The 18,137-nt window shown below is 64.3% G+C and overlaps 1 protein-coding gene across 1 annotated transcript; it reads left to right on the top strand.

The window, feature by feature from the left end:
* Window positions 1–1,619: 1,619 nt before the first annotated feature.
* ABCD2 (ATP binding cassette subfamily D member 2) lies at window positions 1,620–18,114 on the top strand (the record flags this gene model as incomplete). The annotated part of the gene is made up of 10 exons (XM_084256196.1): window positions 1,620–2,546; window positions 4,178–4,358; window positions 8,013–8,134; window positions 9,908–10,076; window positions 10,961–11,055; window positions 11,938–12,083; window positions 14,927–15,072; window positions 16,769–16,853; window positions 17,578–17,703; window positions 17,814–18,114. 10 exons carry the CDS (start codon window positions 1,620–1,622, stop codon window positions 18,031–18,033), a joined length of 2,217 nt encoding a protein of 738 aa, XP_084112322.1. The 3' UTR covers window positions 18,034–18,114.
* Between the last annotated feature and the right edge of the window lie 23 nt (window positions 18,115–18,137).

The raw sequence follows: 18,137 nt of genomic DNA, 5'->3' as shown, positions 1-18,137 counted from the left end.
GCAGATGAGCCTGTGGGAAATAATGACGCGCCTCCCGGCGGCAGCGGCGGGGCGCCGGGTGCGAAGCTGCCGCGGCCTCTGCGGCGCCGGTTCGAGCCCCGGCTGCTCCCCGGCCCCGGAGGAGGGTCCCGCAGGGCGCGCAGACCCCTCCTGCCGCCCGCTGCTCCCCTCAGCAGTGTCCTTCGGTCCTTCTGCCTGCTCTGCCCCCGCTCGGGCTCTGGCGGGTCCCCTCGCGCTCCCGCGCCTCTGACGGTGCCCCGGGCTCGTGTAAATGAATAATCTGAGAATAAAATAAAATAAAGTCGCGCCCCCTGGAGAAAACGCGGCGCCCCCGCACACGCGCGGGGAGGAACGGCCGAGGCCGGGCCCCGCAGTGGCCCCGGGCTCCGCCGGCCGCGCCGTCCTGGCCGCCTGCGCCGCGGGGGCCGCTTCCGAGCGACGCCGTCGGGCTCGTCTCGCCCCGGCCCCCACGACCGCCCGCCGTCCGCTCAGGGGCCCCGCGCCCGTCGCGCCCGCTCGGCTCTGGCCTCCTCCCGCCTGGCGCCCGCCTCGGTGACCGGCCGCCCCCTGGCCCGCGGCCTCCCGGCCTGGCTCCTCCGCGCCCGCCGCCTCCTGCCGCCCGGCCCAGCGCGGGAGACGCGGCGGGCGTGGGCCTGAGACCCCGCGCGGCCGCTGGGAGCCGAGCACAGCGGCCCGGGCGGGCGGGAGTGTCCGCAGGGCGCGGGCTGGGCGCGCGCCGGCCCCTCCGGCTCCGGCCCCGGCGCGGGCGCTGCCGGGCGGGCGTCGTCCGGGCCGCGGGGGCGCCTCCCTGCGGGGCGCGCAGGGTGCGGCCGGGTCTCCGCTCGCGCGGGCCGACCCCACGCCCGCCGGGGCCGGCCGGGCCGGCGAGCGGGGCGGGGAGCAGGGGCGGCGCCCCCGGGGCTGAGCGCCCGGCCCGAGGGCGCGGACGGGGCGGCGGGCCCGGGGCCGGTGCGCCGGCTCGCGGCGGCGGCTTCAGGGTCGGGGCGGCGCCCCGCGCTCCCGTCAGCGCGGGGGGCGCCAGTCCGGTCACTCAGAAGCGGCCCGGCCGGCCCGGGCTCTGCGCGGCACCCCGGGCAGGAAGATGAGGAGGGGGCGCTGGGGAGCGGCCCCCCAGGTTGGCCCGCGCGCCCTCCCCGGAGGCGCCTCCTGCCCCCGGAGCGCGCGAGCAGCCGGGCGGGCGGGGCCGCGGCGCTGCCCCGAGGCGACCTCTCCAGAAATAGCCCCGCGCGCGCCGCGCCGCGCTCACTCGGGCCCGGGCGGCGGCGGCGGGCGGCGGGCGCGGGGCCTGAGCGCGGGCGCGGCGGCGCGGGCGGGGCGGGCGGGCGGGCCGGGCCGGGCGGCCGCCTGCGGGCCGCAGCCGCAGCCTCGCGGGGCCGACTCCGGGGGCGCCCGGAGGGCGCGGGGGGGCCGGAGCCCGCGGGGCGCGCGGGGAAGGCGGGCGAGGGCGAGCCCCGGCGTCCTCCGGCGACCGGACCGGGCGCGGCGCAGGGCGGGCATGGGGCCCGGCGGGACTCCCGGCCCCGCGGCTGCGGAGCGGCGCGGCCCGGCCCAGTGAGCCGCCCCCGCCGGAGCGGGCCGGGCCGGGCCGGGCGGGCGGGATGGCGCGCCTGCTGAGCGCCGCGGCCGCGCGGGCGCGCTGGGCGCGCTGGGGCCCCGCCGAGAGGGCCGCCTGCCTGGTGGCGGCCGCGTTCGCGCTGAAGACCCTCGGGCCCGCGCTGGGCCGGCGCCTGCGGCCGGGGGCGCGGGGCGCGGGCCGGGGGGCTGCGGGCCGGAGCCCGGGGCCGCACTGCGCCGGGGCCGCGCGCGCCAAGCCGGCGCCCGCCGTGAACGCGGAGTTCCTCGGGCAGCTGCTGCGACTCCGGAGAATCCTCCTTCCCCGGCTCCTGACGGCCGAGGCGGGCTGGCTGGGCCTGCACTCGCTGGCGCTGGTCTCCCGCACCTTCCTGTCCATCTACGTGGCGAGGCTGGACGGGAAGATCGTCAAGAGCATCGTGGAGAAGCAGCCGCGCGCCTTCCTCCTCAAGCTGATCAAGTGGCTGCTGGTGGCTGTGCCCGCCACCTTCGTCAACAGCGCCATCCGCTACCTGGAGTGCAAGCTGGCCCTGGCCTTCAGGACGCGCCTGGTGGCCCACGCCTACGAGACCTACTTCACCGACCAGATCTACTACAAGGTGGTCAACATGGACGCCAGGCTGGCCAACCCCGACCAGTCCCTGACCGAGGACATCACCTTGTTCTCCCAGTCCGTGGCTCACCTGTACTCCAACCTCACCAAGCCCATCCTGGACGTCGTCCTGACCTCGTACACCCTCATCCAGACGGCCACGTCCAGGGGGGCCAGCCCCGTCGGCCCCACGCTGCTGGCCGGCTTGGTGATCTACACCACCGCCAAGGTGCTGAAGGCCTGCTCGCCGCGGTTTGGGAAGCTGGTGGCCGAGGAGGCCCACCGGAAGGGCTACCTGCGGTACGTGCACTCCAGGATCATAGCCAACGTGGAGGAGATCGCCTTCTACAGAGGACACAAGGTAAGGCGCGGCCGGCACAGGGCTCTGAAACGGGAGCCCCTCGGCCGTCCTGCGCACAGGCCCCGCTCCGGCGCTTGGGTTCCCGTGACATCCAAGCCGGTGCTGAAACAGAAGATCCCTCACCCTCCTTAATCACAAGCTGTTGAAGAATTATCGGGGGCAGACTTTTCTAAAATGTCAGCAGCCTGAAAATAGCCACCTTCGCCTTGGTTACCCAGACAGGCTCAGAATTCTCTCCAAACCCGTTTTCTTAAAACCTGAATCCTAGCCTAGGAGGCGGCCCTGCACAGGGGAAAACACGTTTGGGGACTGAGTGACTCCCAAGGAGATGGGGAAATCCAGGCTGGAACCATTGGCTGTCTTTTCCAGGAGAAAAGACCTGCTTCCGTCAGGGAGACAGTTCCACGACTGTGCGCGTGTGGTCAGTGTCAGGGTCTCTGTGTGCCGCTGGCGGTCTCTGACCGCCACTCCTCGCTGGCCACAGCGCCACCCCGACACGAATTTTAAAAGGGATGAACCCTTGTCCAGCTTGGGGGAAAGCCTGGAGTAGAGAAGAAAGAAACGAGGAGGAGGAGAGTTCCGGAACATTATTTTAAAATATTAAAGGATGTTAACATCGAAGCAGATCTCTGAAATCGTGTAATCAACTCAACTCACAGTCCACGAAAGCACTTTGAACGTGGTGCCTCAGAATCGTACACAGATGACTTGGCACGTGAAATTTTGAGTTATCCTGGTGTTGAGGGTGATATTTTAATGATTGTGCTCGGAGACATGGAGTCGTTTCATTTTTGAAGCATCAGTAATTATCAAAAAACGCTTCATCAGAATTCTCCCCTGAAGGACAAAATTTCAGGCGAGCTTAGGCCTTCCCCCCTCTTGTTAGTCGCAGCAGACATTGCATTTAGCATCGCTAGTTGTCCCTCTGGACTCCGCCTCAGTGATGTGAGTCCAGTCTGATGCCATGTCGGTGACCAGCTCAGGGAAGCCGAGGGCAGCCTGGCCCCCTGACACGGCCGTGAAGGGTGCTGGCCTGGCCTGGCCTGTTCAGTCTCGTGGAGTATCGTTTACTTTTACATCTTACAGACACAGCTTTGAAATCATGGCCTGAGTCACTTATAGGTACTTTAGAGACAACATGTTCATTGATAGCCTAAGTTTTCCCAAAAATGATACGGACGTGATGGGAACCGTGACCCATCCTGACGTGACTCTGTGTGCTTGGCTGCTGGATGGCGGCGCCGTAGGTAACACTGTACAATGTAAAGCCCCGTAACGTGTACACACCTTTGTGGGTTTTGTTGTCACTTTTTTTTTTGGTGTAGAAAAACTGGGGTGCAGGTCAGAGGTGTGGGGATGAGAGGACTCCCCAGAGACAGAGTGGGATGCAGAACAGGTGGATCCACTGAAATCCACTGCTGAGGGGGCAGCGAGGAGACAGGAGAGGTCTGCTGTGCCCTGTGGGCAGCTCCCTGGCTGGGAATGCACTCAGGCCCACACGGTGATAGCCTGACACTCAGCCCCTAGGCCCCAGGGGGCCCCAGCATGTACACATCCTTGAAGAAGCCTCTGGCCGTGAGGCTGCCTTCCCGAGCTCACCTGAGCTCCTCCTATTCCTTCCTCCTCTGCAGGTAGAAATGAAGCAACTCCAGAAAAGCTACAAGGCCTTGGCGGACCAGATGAACCTCATCCTGTCGCAGCGCCTGTGGTACATCATGGTGGAGCAGTTCCTGATGAAGTACGTCTGGAGCGGCAGCGGGCTGGTCATGGTGGCCGTGCCCATCATCACAGCCACGGGCTTCGCTGACGGCGGTAGGAAGCTGCGCCCGCACACCCCTGCGTCTGCGGTGTTTCTGGGGCAGCGGCTCTGAGAGTGTGTGCATGAGGCTGGGCATTGCCAGCTGCTGTGTGCTCAGCGCCTGGTTCCAAGCCACAGCCAGCTCGGCCCCATCGGGAGTCAGGGCGGCGACGAGGGTGGGGAGACTGGCTCAGGGACCCCTCCTCTGGGCTCCCAAGGACGCCTCTGCTGCGGGGTTTCTGGGAGCTCACCCCCAGCGACTCGGGGCATTGCCTGGCCCAGAAGGTGCTCTGGGCGACGTCCGGAGTCAAACCACCACCAGCCTGGCGTCCTTGTGGCGGCCCACACCTGTGCCTTGAGCCCACGACCTGCGGGGCCGGATGCACCTCCACACGTGGTGTGGACGGCGGTTCTGCGCGCCAGACCCTGTTCCGGGGCTTCAGCTGGGGGCGAGGGCTCTTTACCCGTGGGTGATGCGGGTAGCCTGGCTGGGCTGTGCGGCTGGCCAGGTTGCAGGCTCTGTTGCTGGTTCCTCAGTGCTCCCGCCGTTCCACATCGCTGGGACAGCTAAACACGTGCGGGCATGGACGTTGTGAGCACGCGTGGGCCTGGATCGGGGTGTGGGCTGTGTTGGCAGCAGAGGGATGTCCCCAGGGGAGCACTTTCTGCTCTTCTTCCAAAATAAAGCCTCCCCAGCACACACACAAGCACAATACACACACCCCACACGCTCCACACACACCCCACACGCTCCACACATGCACACTGAAACCACTTAACCGGAACGGAGCTTGGCGTCACAGGAGACCCAAGCCCAGCTCTGTGCTGAGCCTGCTCTGCGGGCACCTCAGCTTCCCCTCCTCCTGCCCGAGCCCACTCAGCCCGGCTTGCGACACCCTCTGGCTCGTGGCCTCACTAGGCTGCAGCCCCAGGGCCGCACAGGCAGGGGAGCCAGGCGCCCTGCACACCGGCAGCAGCTCTTCCAGAGGACAGAAGCGCCTCCAAGAGCCCGCGCAGAGTCTGGGCTACTGCAGGGGCAGAGGAGGGGAGCCACGGGTGTTCGGGCCGTGGAAGAGGGACCTGGTCTGCTTTTGCTTTCAAATGGGTATTTGAAAAAGAATCTTTTTAAAAGTGGAAATTAAAGAAATCGCCAGCAGTGGTGCTGCTAACCTGGTCCTTTCGTGGTGAAATGACCTGCTCTCTCTAAAGAGCGCCAGGGAGAGGGAAACACGGCAGAATCTGTCACCTTGAGTTTAGTTTTACTGAGAAGTTTGATGGAATCGTCCGCTGTTCATACCCATGTGAGTTTCCTAGACGGTGTTCTTTGGAGATGGTGCCTGTGGGGGAGGGTGCCCCGTCTCGCTTCTGTTGGTGCTTGGAAGTCCCTGGAGGATTCAGCCCAGAACACAGAAAACGCAGCTATTAATGGCGGCAAACGAACCCCAGAGAGACCAGTGAGCGATAAACAAGGCAGGAGGGACCTGGCAGCGGCTCGGCTGCTGTGGGACGGCCGTTACAAGCGTGGCGGCGCCAAAAGGCCACGGCAGGTCCAGGGAATGGCCGGAGCTCAGGCCCCTTGTGCGGGCAGCGCCGGCCTCGCAGCTGCAGGAGGGAGCCCAAGTGGGGCCTGTGGGGGCGGGGCTGCGGGCTGTGCCCCACGGCCGATGGAATCTGGGGGGACAGGCCGGGCTGTGTGTCTGCTCTGGTCCTCCCGCGGCCACCTCTGGCCCAGATGACAGCTACAGGCCTGCCCGCCAAGAGGCCAGCTGTGCCCTGGTCAGCGGACAGCGAGGGGGCGCGAGGTGGACCCCAGTGCTGCGCCCACCGGCTGAGCTGGGGCTTAGCGGGGAAGGGGCTTCGGTCGCGTGAACAGCTCTGGGTGTCGGTGTCCGAGAGGCCATGACGCCTTCCTCTCCTCTGCTCTGGCGCCACATGACGACGGTCATTTCCGGAGGGTCAGGATCCCGAATTCTCAGTGTTGTTTTTCGTCTGTTCCCTGCAAGAGCAGTTCTGGGCAAGGCCAGGGCAAGCCAGGAGCGCCCGACGCTCGTGCGCCCGCCAGGCAGGGAAGGGGCGTAGGCCAGCCCGGTGGGGTCCCTGTGGTGGGAGGAGGCAGGCGGGGGCAGCAGCGGAGACGCCGGCAGGAAGGTTCTGGGGAGACACTGCCTGGGGGGTCCGGGGCCGTGGCCCCATCTGGGCTGTGTCTGGTCCCCTGCAGGCCTTGCCCGAGAGGCAGGCGCTCCTGGGCCCTGGCTTCTGCTCCCCCGTGGACTGCAGCCCGGCCCTGTGCGCCTGTGCGACCCCTGTCCAGCCTCCCGCTGTGGCTGACCCCGCAGCGCCTGGAAGGCCCCCGGGTCTGAGCCACATCGCTGGCCAGGCGCTCCCTGCACGCCTGTCCCCCAGTGCTGGCCGCGGCGGGCCATTGCCGCTGTCATGGGGGCCCTGCACGCCAGCCTAGCCCTGCAGGCCACACTCTGACCTCTGTCACCTCCTTGGTGAGATGGCGGTGGTGGGACCGAGCTGCTGGGCACTTACTGCCAGCGGGCCCGGAGGTCAGCCTGGAATTGGGCAGGTATGGCTTGAATAGGAACTTGAACGAAGAGCTCCTGACAAAATATTTTACAATTCTGGGGAACAACATGGCTGACCTGGGCCGGGGACCTGCCAGAGGACAGAGAGGGGGTGCCGGAGACGCACGCAGCGCTGCTGTTGCCCTCGCGTGTCCTGTGGGGGTGGAGAGAGCCGGCGGGCATGGCAGTAGGGCCTGTCCCCTGCCCCCTGCAGGCCCCTCTCACCCTGAGGTGCCGCCACGGTGACCGCATAGGTCAGCCAGCGCTCCCGGGGCCAAGTCTGTCCTCAGTGGTTGAGCAGCCGCCTGGCCTCTGGGTCCGAGGGCCTCTGGGCGACCGGGCTGAGGGTCTCTGAAAAACACGCAGCCCCAGGGCCGTGCGGCCCGTCCTGCCGCGAGCGCATCTGGTCTCCGCAGCGGGACGTGATTTCCAAACCCTGTTCACTCCCGCCCAGGCCGCCCTGCGCAGCTGTGGGGACCTCTCGCCAGCTGAGCGCTGCCCGGGGCAGAGCCCCAACCGTCTGTCTCGTCCATGGCTCTTCATTGATTTACCACATTTTCTAGAACTTTGCTCGTCGTCTATGAAAAGACAGACCGAGAATCAGGCTGGCAGGGAGATGTCAGGCCTGGAGGGAACCGTCCCGGAGATCAGGACTGCGCTGAGGGGGACCAGGTGGCCGACGGTGGCAGGGACCGGGCAGGGCTGCCCATCGTTGGGAGGTGGGTGACCGGAGCCGTGGGCCGGGTGCTGAAGCTCCGCTAGTTTGCCTTCTGCTGCAGGCCCCACCAGAGCATGGGCTGCGCCGGGTGGTGGCCTTGGGCCCTCTGGGACGGGGCGAGGAGCTGACTGCGGGCGAGACTGAACTACGCCAAATGGAAACACTCGCAGAGCCTGTGGCCTGAGTTGCTGTGCGTCTGCGTCCAGCGAGAGCGGGGCAGCACCAGGGATGCGAGTAAAACCTCAGAACCCCGTCTTCTCAGACCCGTTCTGCTTCCAGGACGCTGTTGACGCGCGGGCAGAGTGGGCGCGGGGCTGTTGGGCCCAGGGTCTCTGCGGGAGCCTGCGGGGCTGGAGCTCACGCGCTGTTCTTGCTTGCAGAGCCGGGCAGCGGCCAGAAGCAGGCGATGGTGAGCGAGCGGACGGAGGCCTTCACCACCGCGCGCAACCTGCTGGCCTCGGGCGCCGACGCCATCGAGCGGATCATGTCCTCCTACAAAGAGGTACAGCGGGGCGCCCACCCTTACGTTCCCGGCTCCCGCCGTGCGTGGCACGTGGGCGATGCGCTGGTGACGTGGTGACAGTGCACTGAGGTTGGCAGTCGCCTCGTTCACACACTCACGTGCCCACAGACAGGACGTCACATCACTTCCCCTGGACTGTCCTCATGGCCGGTCACTCTGTGGCTTTTGCAGCAATAAGAAGTGAAAGTTCAGCCTGTTCGGTTAACCTCGGTCACTTGTGACCCGTGACCAAGCTTTTCAGTCTGATGCAGCGAGAGTTAACACAATGTGTCGGGCTTTAAAAAAAAACAACAGAGACCGGTGAAGTCGGGCCCTGTACCGAGCAGATTCTTCCCAAACAGTGGCTCTCTGAGCTGGAGACCGCGTTTGGGGTAGGGGTTTTGATGTGAAAAATGAAATGAAAAATCAAAGCCATTGTCCTCTCACAGTGAAACACTTTGCTTCCTAAGCCACAGAAGGAACAGCTCCGGCCTGGAGCACCCACCCCCGCCCCCCGCCCCGGCCAGGGCACTTGGCCTTATCCCCGCGGCGGTGCTGGGCTCCTGACAAGCTCGTCCCAGCATCGAGGCTGTGTCCCGGGCCTGCCCTCCCCTGTGCTCAGAGGGGCGAGGCGCCCGTCTGCAGACGCCCCCTGCCCCGTGTCCCCTAGTAACCCGTCCACACCCCACTCCTCAGCCCCTAGATGCTCCGCACCGCCCCTGCCCACCCTGGGGCCCCAGCCCGGCTCTCGGCTGGATCTGCAGCCCCCTCAGGCGTTTTCTGCACCAACGTGTGGACCCAGTTTTCTTCTGAAGCCACATTCTGTTCACCCTTCGTCCTGTTCTCCTGACTTGGGACTCCGCCAAGCGCTGCTCCTGCGTGGTGTTGTGGAAATTGCCCATTAAGTCGCTGTGCAGGGCCCCCGGGGGTCAGACGGCAGTCTCAGGGCGCCCCTCTCGGCGCAGACCGGTGTGGGCCACAGGCGGTGTCTGTCCCGGGGCACGAGTTGCTTTGGGGCTTGTGCTGGAGGGGACCCCTGCTTCCCGGCCTCAGCCCCAACACCACTGCCCCCTGTGGGTGTTTTCTGGGGCCAAATTGGGAATTTTTTTTTTTAGTAAGCAGTGGGGTGCAGGCCAGAGTCACGGGGGCTGAGAAGATTTACCAGAGAGAGTGGGGAGCAGAACAGGCAGATGTACCCAAACACACTGCCGAGGGGAGCAGCGGGGAGACAGGAGAGGTCCGCTGCGCCATGTGGGTTGCTCCCTGGCCGCAAAGGCCGCGGATACCCTCACAGCGCTGCGCTCGGCCCCCTGCGCCATCAGGGAGGCCCCAAATTAGGAATTTTGACCGAAGAAATATTCGCAACCTAGAAATGTTCGTCACATAGCCAGAGAAATGTGTTTTCCTTCCATTTAACATACCTTCTTTTTCATCTTAAAAACATGTCAAATTAAATCATTTCATTGAATGAGCTGAAGTTTTTTACAAAGTTGCTAATTTTTTGGAAATAAGATTCGTCCCATAAACCAGACGTGAGGATGGGGCTGAGAGGTGTGCGGCTCTCGCATTCCGGCCTGCAGACTTCGAGCGCGCCTGCACGAGTGACCCGGTGCGCTGTCTCCTCTCACACCCCCAGGCCCAGGGGCCCTCCCGGGAGGTGTCGGCTGCGCGTGTTTGGGTAGCACACGGGGTGGGTGGGGTGCTTGTTCTGTGAGTGTGTGAAGAGCTGGGGGCCCGGGCGCCCGACTGACTGTCTCTCCTGCTTGAATGCAGGTCACCGAGCTGGCAGGCTACACCGCGCGTGTCTACAATATGTTTTGGGTCTTTGACGAGGTGAAAAGAGGGATTTATAAGAGAACCACAGTCACCCAGGAGTCCGGAAACCAGCACAAGGGTGGGGGCGACGCAGAATCAACCCCCAGCCACCCGCTGGCCATCAAAGGTATCAGCCTGACGTCTCCGTGTTTCCTCCTGTTGACGTGTCTGTCCTCAGTAGAGCCGGCTCTGGGAAGCTGCTGTCCAGCAGGCACAGGGAGCTGACGCCCAGGTGTCCACACAGCTTCTCCTGAAGCTGCTGTTGCAAGCTGAGGGGTGGGGAGTAGCCCGGCCTGGGGCCCAGAGCTATTTCTGGAGGCTGCTCACGTGGCTGAGGAAATGGTTTGCTTTTAAGTTGAAGCAAGAGGGTTGGAGCTGATGCCACGTTGTTCCCTATCACCTCTGTCTCTCACCTGGAGACTGGGGCCTCCGTGGCGGCGTAGGGGTCGAGTCTCAGGCTGTCACCCCTACGGCCTGAGTGCGATCCCCGGCCAGGGAGTGACCCACAGGGCACAGCAGACTCTCCGGTCTCCCCGCTGCTCCCCTCAGCAGTGTCTTCGGTCCATCTGCCTGTTCTGCTCCCCACTGTCTCTGGCGAGTCCACCTCTGGCCTGTACCCCAGCTCTTGTATGCAAAAAAAAAAAAAGATTTAAAAAAATATCAGGAAGCTGATTTATAAAATAAAGAAACAAACTGGGGAAGGTCTGCGCAGTCTGAGAAGCCGTGCCGCGCCTGGGCCACCCCCCACCCTTCAGGCGCCCAGAGAGCACGTGGGCCGCTAAGGCAGAGGTCAGCTTGCTCTCATTAGGACATGGACACCCGATTGTTGCAAAATAGTGTTTCTGGGAAAGACTTTCCAAATAGATGTGTCAGAACGTCCAAGTTTGGGCTGACCTGTCCTTGCCCTGGGTGGGGCTGCTGCCGCGGTGATTCCCTGCGCCGCCCTGTGCTGCGAGGCCCCGACCAGGCGCCGCTGCCTCGTGGTGACGCCCGCGATGCCTCGGCTTGCAGGGAGAGTGGTGGACGTGGAGCAGGGGATCATCTGTGAGGACGTGCCCATCATCACACCCACGGGAGAGGTGGTGGCCTCCAGGCTGAACTTCCAAGTAAGACGCCATCCAGGGCCGACCTGGCTATTGTCCCCCGCGGCACACACTCAGGGCCCATGGCCCTCTGCTAAATGCTCAGAGGAGCAATGTCCAGGAGGGGCCGGGGGGCCCTGGCACAGGTGGCTCCTCCTGCAGGACGCAGACAGCAGGCCGCCCGGCCCGGCCCTGACAGCCCAGCCAAGGTAACAGGGAAACTGCAGGACGTTTCCTCAGAAAATTTACACCTGCAAACCCCGAATGTGATGTTTCTGCTCAAATATGAGGGCATCGGTCCTCAGCTTGCTCCTGTCAGCAAACACTCACGTTCTCTTTCCAGTGAGCACGTGTGCTGGCAGGAAAGCATCATCGCAAGCGTCTGGGCTGGAGTTTAGCCTTTAATTCAGGTGGTATTTAATGTTCTCTGTCTTGATGACAAAAATGAAGGTGTGAAGTGGCCAACAGACCCGAGGCCCTGATCCTAAAAGCCCCTTGAGATTCTGGTGCACCAGCACTCAGCCCCCTGGTGACCGCAGCGGCTCCCCCCAGGGCAGGGCAGGGCAGCAGGACCTCAGCGGCGAGCGTGTCCCGGGCGCCACAGCTGCGGTACTGGGTGGGCCATGGGCGCGCACGGGGACACTCTTAGTAGTGGAAGAGACGGGCCGGGCTTAGTCTTCCGGGTGAAGCCCCCAGGGGGAGTGACTGCAGTGAAAATTCTGGAAAGTGTTCATTCCAGGAGATCTGTTTTCTTTGGAAATGGACTGTTTTGTGATGCTCGTAGCCGCAGAGCACACCAGGCCCAGCCCGATGTCCACCACCGCCTGGTGTCTCCCTGGCCCTGCTGCCACCTGGCCTGGGTGCCGGCAGCCCCAGGACAGGCCGCGCTCCCCGTGCTCCCTGCAGGTCCGGGAAGGGATGCACCTCCTCATCACCGGCCCCAACGGCTGTGGGAAGAGCTCCCTCTTCAGGATTCTCAGTGGGCTCTGGCCTGTGTACGAGGGGACCCTCTACAAGCCGCCGCCCCAGCACATGTTCTACATCCCGCAGAGGTAGGTGAGCCGCGCGGCCCGAGCAGGCTCCGTTTTTGTGAGGCCCTTGGCCTTAGCCCTCAGCTGCCGCCCTCGAGAGCGGCCCTTGCTGGATGGGGCTGCGCGTCCGCTCTTCCTGCCTGGCGTGGCCAGCGCCCGTCTCCACTGTGCTGCACTCCAGGGACGCCGGCCGGCCCTAGTGACCCCCGAGAGTCGTCTCCTCGGAGCCGGCCCTGGATGAGCCCCGGCCTCCCCTCCAGGCTTGCGAGCCGCGGCCGTTCCTCGTGTTCCGGAGCGTGTGTCAGACAGTCGCGGTGACCGTCGTCCCGCAGTGGACTCAGCAGCGCTGCCTTTATGGACAGCACGCGGCTCTGAGGGGAGCACACGTGGGCACATGCCCAGGGCTTTGGCCGCAGACCTCGGGTGGCGTGAGTGGCTGAGCTCGGAGCCAGACCCGGAGAACGCGGGTGTTGGTTGTGGGCGAGAGCAGAGGGGCTCTGGGGAGACGCGGGCCTCCTGGTCCTCCGGCCACACCTCGTCCCTCTGCCTCAGCTGGGTCAGGGGCCCGCGGGCACCAGCCGGGCAGCAGCCCAGAGCAGGCGTCCATCTCCCGCCTGTGGGGCTGACTCACACCTCTTGCTTTTCCTCGGTGGAGAGTTCTCGCGCTCACTGTCCGGCCACCCATGCAGTGGGCTTTAGGGGAGGCCACGCAGTGTGGAGTGGGCGCTGCGGCCAGCGGTTGCAGCCTGCAGTGTCCAAGCCAGGGCCGCCTGCTCTGTGCACCCACCGGGCAAGTGCATTGGGAGGGGCCGGCTGGGCCACGCTGAGGCCACATGTTCCCCCAGGGCCTGCTTGGAGCAAGACCCACCCATGGCCGGACACTCCCCCGCCCCCGCCCTTTGTCCTAAGGAATCAGCAGCCCCGGGTCTGAAGCAGGGCCCGCCTGCTGCCCCAACCCCTGGCTGCGGAGTCCTCAGCCCCACCTTGGAGACCCCTTGGGGCAAGCGCCCAGTCTGAGGAGCTGAGCCGCCCAGTGCCCTTCTTGTTCTCTTTGTCAGAGACATTCTAATGCGATGACACTCGGTTCACCGGCTCGGGGGCAACTTAGATTCTGTGTTCAAAATCCCGCGTGGCTGGGTCCCGTCACACGCAGAGCCGGAGCGCCCGGGCGCGGGAGTCGGCGTTCCCTCTGAAAGCGGTGCCTGGTACATTAGAAAATAATCTAAGTTAGTTTGCGAACCTCTTCCCAGGAGCGTGTGCTCAACCTTCCAGGCTGAGGAGCAGAGCCAGAGCCACACGGTGAGAGCGAGCGTGGCGTAAGGAGAAACTGAGCGAGTGCATGAGCGGCAGCAAGGCGAGGGCGAGCCGGGCTCCCATGTGCCCCGACGCAGGCTTCTTCAATAATTTAGTGGCGTTCAAGGGAATGGAAACACCTTTTCCTAAAAATGCACTTTCAGTAATTAGCAGTGGCCGCGCCCTGCAGGCGGAACCGTTTTTGCCACCGGAGTGTGCTGAGAACACCAGGAGGTGGGGGGGGGTGTGCTCCTTTTCTCGGGAGCTTGGGGAGCTTCGGAGCTCGGCCTCCCCGCTCTGGGGCCTGGGGCCGCCCGTCGCTGTGGCAACGCTGTGCTTGCTGCTGGCTGTAAACAGCCGCCTTTAGTGTAGTTAATGTGGCAGGGACTTTTTTTATCAAGCTTGTGCCCAATTAAACTCAGACAACTGTGAAATATTTAGTATTTTGGGCGATTGTTTCAGAGATCTCAAGCGCAGAGACAGAGCTGGCCTTTCTCGGCACTTTCTCTTTTTTATACCTTTGTCCCTGTTAACCAGAAAACAACGCAAAAGCACGTGGACATGAGCCAGCAAGCTCGGGGCCTTCTCCCAGCACAGTCCCGGCCTGGCAGGCTCGCGAAGAAGTGGGGAGTAGATGCAAGTCGCTGGAGGCCCCGCAGACTTTTGTGATCTAAGGAAATACCCACTAGAATGACTTTGCCCTCAAATATGCTCATTTTAATCTTAGTATTATAGGAGTTTTAAACAAGATACACTTGAAGGAATCCCAGATTACAAAGGAAAACTGTTACAGTGACTGTTTAGTTAACAACCGTCTGACTCCCGATGTGCCCTGTGGCTTATTCCAGCATCTTGGCCACAGTGAGGGGGGGTTCTGGGCCCCACTTGGGGCTCCTTGAGGCAGGGACCCCAGAGGCAGGGCCTCGGCCTCAAGTTGGCAGTGGCTGCGGCCCTCTGGGAGCAGAGCAGGAGCTGCTTACACGGCAGTGATGGTGCTGCCCGTGGGCCTAGAGGCCCGTCTGAGCAGCCGCCGTGTGTGGAAGGCCCAGTCGGGGCGCTGTCAGCACTGATGGACCGTGGTGACTCGGGAGGGCTAGGGAGACCTGAGCTGGGACAGCGTCCCCAGGAGCTGCCACCTCTGCTCTTGCTGCCTGGGCGGCCCTGTACGCTTCAGGTTATTACTTGGGGGATTTATCTTTGGGGTAAATCCCTGCGAGGGGCTAGGGCCCGGGATCTGTGGCAGGCCCCTGGGAGGGTGTCAGCCTCCCCGCTTAGGGGCCAGTGGGCCCACGTGGGCCGTGGGGGGACTCGGCGTCTGGGGCTGCACTTCTGTAGGTGTGGGTGGTCTTCTGAGAGGGTGGGGCTGCACTGCACGGCTGGGCCCGCGCCCCCAGTCACCATCTAGAGGAGACGCAGAAGCAGGTGCAGCCAGCGGGACGAGGCGGCAGGCATCTCCTCTCTGAACCCCGCAAGAACAGGCCCCTGTGCCTGCAGAACCTGAGGGCAGTGGGGGCTCGCCCTGCATCCCGGGTACCCAGGCCGTGGGCAGAGTCTGTGCTTCCTCTTCGCAGGCCCTACATGTCCCTGGGGAGCCTTCGGGATCAAGTCATCTACCCCGACACACGGGACGACATGCGGGAGAAGGGCCTCACCGACCAGGACCTGGAGCGCATCCTGCGGGACGTGCACCTCTTCCACATCGTGCAGAGGGAAGGAGGTAGGCGCTGCCCCGCGCTGAGGCGCCCACAGAGGCCGGCGGTGGCGGCGGGAGTGGAGCTCAGCGGGTGGTCCCCGGCTGCCCCCGCTCTGTGAAGCGGCTGCGGGCCGGGCCACCTGGGCGTCTGAGCCCCGGGACAGCACCGTGTGGCCTGCATGATGCCAGGGTCCTCGCCCCCCAGGCATCAGGGCCATGCAGGCAGCGGCAGCCCTTGTCCCACCTGAGGCTGCACTGGCGTGAGCTGCCAGCCTAGCTCTGAGACAGCCCAGCGCCCGTGCTCCCGCCAGGCTCTGCCCCCCAGACTCCAGCGAGAGCCGAGGGCCCTGAAACGGCGCGGTAGGGGACACCCTCTTCAGCCTTCAGAACTCATCAGGGCGCGTGCTCAGGGAAGTGCTGGGATCCGCCAGTCTGACAGAGCCGTGACCTCCCCTGGAGAAGGCCCTGCCTGGAGGCTGGGGGAGCAGCAGCCCGGCGGGGCCGGGCCAGCCCACGGTGCCCACAGCCCTCTCCTGGCCACAGCCTCCTGGGCCAGCGGGTCAAGCTCCTTTCCTTTGGCCCAAAAGCCTCGCCCTCTACTGGCTCAGGCAAAGTTATTTTGAGCCCAGGGTGTTTCGGCACCCACGGGCCTCACCGTGGGCCTCAGACGTGACAAATCCCATCAAAGGGAAAACTGTCTCCACAGCCTCCACGGGAAGCGAGGGTGTCATGTAAGGCGGCAGGTTGAGACGGTTCCCCTGCAGGGAAAGTGACAAGGATGTGATTTCCAGGAGGAGGCTCCGCGCGTGTGCTGAGGAAACCGTGGCTCCCTAGAGAGCGTGGGGGGTCCCCTTCCCTCCCGCACCGGGGCGTGGGGGCACCGGCTGAGTCCCTTTCCTTTGACCAAGTTTCTTGAGAAATCAGAAGAGAGGTGAGCGTTCAGCTGAGGCAGACAGGGGAGGGCCTGGCCTGGGCCCCTTCCAGGCGGCATGGACGCTGGGTCAGCGCGGGCCTGGCCGAGGCTCCATGACTTTCTTGGAGAATCTGGCTTGGCCTGGGCCTGTTTCTGCTCTTTCCACCTCAGAAACTCCCCAACTTGCCGTCTTTCTGACAGGGCCTCTTGTGTCTGCAAGTAACCTCTCCCCCATGACACAGAGAGGGCGGGCTGTGAGAACCATGCGATGCTAACAAAGATGACACAAGCGTGTAACTTAGAAAACCCGAGCAGGTGGACACGGGCCTCTGGAGACACTGCAAGACTTTTTTTTTTTAAAGGTTTTATTTTATTTTTGTGTAGAAGAGCTGGGGTGCAGGCCAGAGGTGCGGGGGTGAGAGGACTCCCCAGAGACAGAGTGGGGAGCAGAGCAGGCGGATGCACTGAAACCCACTGCTGAGGGGAGCAGCGGGGAGACAGGAGGGGTCTGCTGCGCCCTGTGGGCAGCTCTCTGGCCGGGATCACACTCAGGCTGCAGCAGTGACAGCCTGAGACTGACCCCTGGCCCCCAGGGAGGCCCCAAAAACATTTTTCAAGGTGTCAGTATTTTGAGTTCTGAGGGGCAGCCCGTTAGGACTAGGAATTGTGCCCCCCAGAGGGCGTCCAGGGTGCTCCCCGCAAGGTGAGTGAGTGTCCAGACGTGCCGTGGGCCACGTGGGGCTCTCAGCTCAGGGCCTCGACGGCGGCTGCCTGTGCGGGGTGCCCCTGAGACGCGTCTGTCCACAGGCTGGGACGCCGTCATGGACTGGAAGGACGTGCTGTCAGGCGGCGAGAAGCAGCGCATGGCCATGGCCCGCATGTTCTACCACAGGTAGGGCCCCCTTGTAATCGCATACCCCGTCAGCTGACAGCCAGGGCCGGCTGGTTTGATCCGTTGCTGGTGCTGATGTAAGAGTATGTAGCGAAAGCCCAGGTCAGTGGCTTTGGTGAACACCCACGTTGAATGACGGACACCCCAATCCAGACCACACTCCTGCCACCCGGGGGAGTCCCTCATCCCCTTTGCGATCAAAGAACCCCTTACGTGATTTCTCTCCTGGTTTCTATCACCCCAAAGTCATTCCCCTGCACCCCAGCCTCGCATAAGCCCCCATGTGGAGCATGTCCTCTGCCTGGGCCTCAGGGGAGGGCTGTGCTGCTCTCCGTGTGCCTCACCGTTGTGCGGCCCGAGAAGGCGCAGGCCAAGTAGAGCGCAGGGTCTGCCAAGCCGGGGCAGGGCCGGGACACCCCTTTCGAGCCTGCGTTTTCAGCGGCCGCGTCCCTCAGCGTCCGCAGTTACGTCGGCTCACACCTGGTCGCAGCTGAGTCTCCCCACCTGCCCCCACCATGTCCAAACTGTCTCCACTCCCCTCTTCGGTCGGCCACAAGGCCGCCCTGAGAAGCTGCTCTAGACCGGCTGGGCCCTGCGTCCAAGCCTCGCCAGGGAGCCTGGCCCCATGAGCCGCCCAGGCCCTGGGAGGGCTGGCCTATGTGCTCTGGGCCCAGTGCGGCCACGGCGGCTGCCCGCCTGACCGGTCCATGTTTGCTTTCCCAAGGCCCAAGTACGCGCTGCTGGACGAGTGCACCAGCGCAGTGAGCATCGACGTGGAGGGCAAGATCTTCCAGGCCGCCCAGGGCGCCGGCATCTCCCTGCTGTCCATCACGCACAGGCCCTCCCTCTGGTGAGTGACCCCGCCGGACGGCGCCTCCATGGCCTCCACCCTCCCGCCACGCTCTGCAGGAGCCACGCTCAGGCCAGGGCCCCGGGGCTGACGCGTCTGTCTGCCGGCAGGAAGCACCACACACACCTGCTGCAGTTCGACGGGGAGGGCGGCTGGCGCTTCGAGCAACTGGACACGGCCACCCGCCTGACGCTGAGCGAGGAGAAGCAGAAGCTGGAGGCCCAGCTGGCCGGGATCCCCAAGATGCAGCAGCGCCTCAACGAGCTCTGCAAGATCCTGGGGGAGGACTCGGTGCTGAAAACTGCCCCGGAAGTGGAAGGGGCCTGCTAGCCCGGCCGGGCGGGCCTGCTCACGCCAGGCTGCCTCCTGGCCTTGGGGGGTGCCGGCCCGACTTCAGCAAAAATAAACAGATGCACCGCGTCCCGTTAGTCATC

This window comes from Talpa europaea (assembly GCF_964194135.1).
Source record: "Talpa europaea genome assembly, chromosome: 15".
In the NCBI taxonomy this organism is placed as follows: Eukaryota; Metazoa; Chordata; class Mammalia; order Eulipotyphla; family Talpidae; genus Talpa; species Talpa europaea.
Note: the sequence above shows the minus strand (reverse complement) of the source record. Positions and strands in the feature narration are given on the sequence as shown.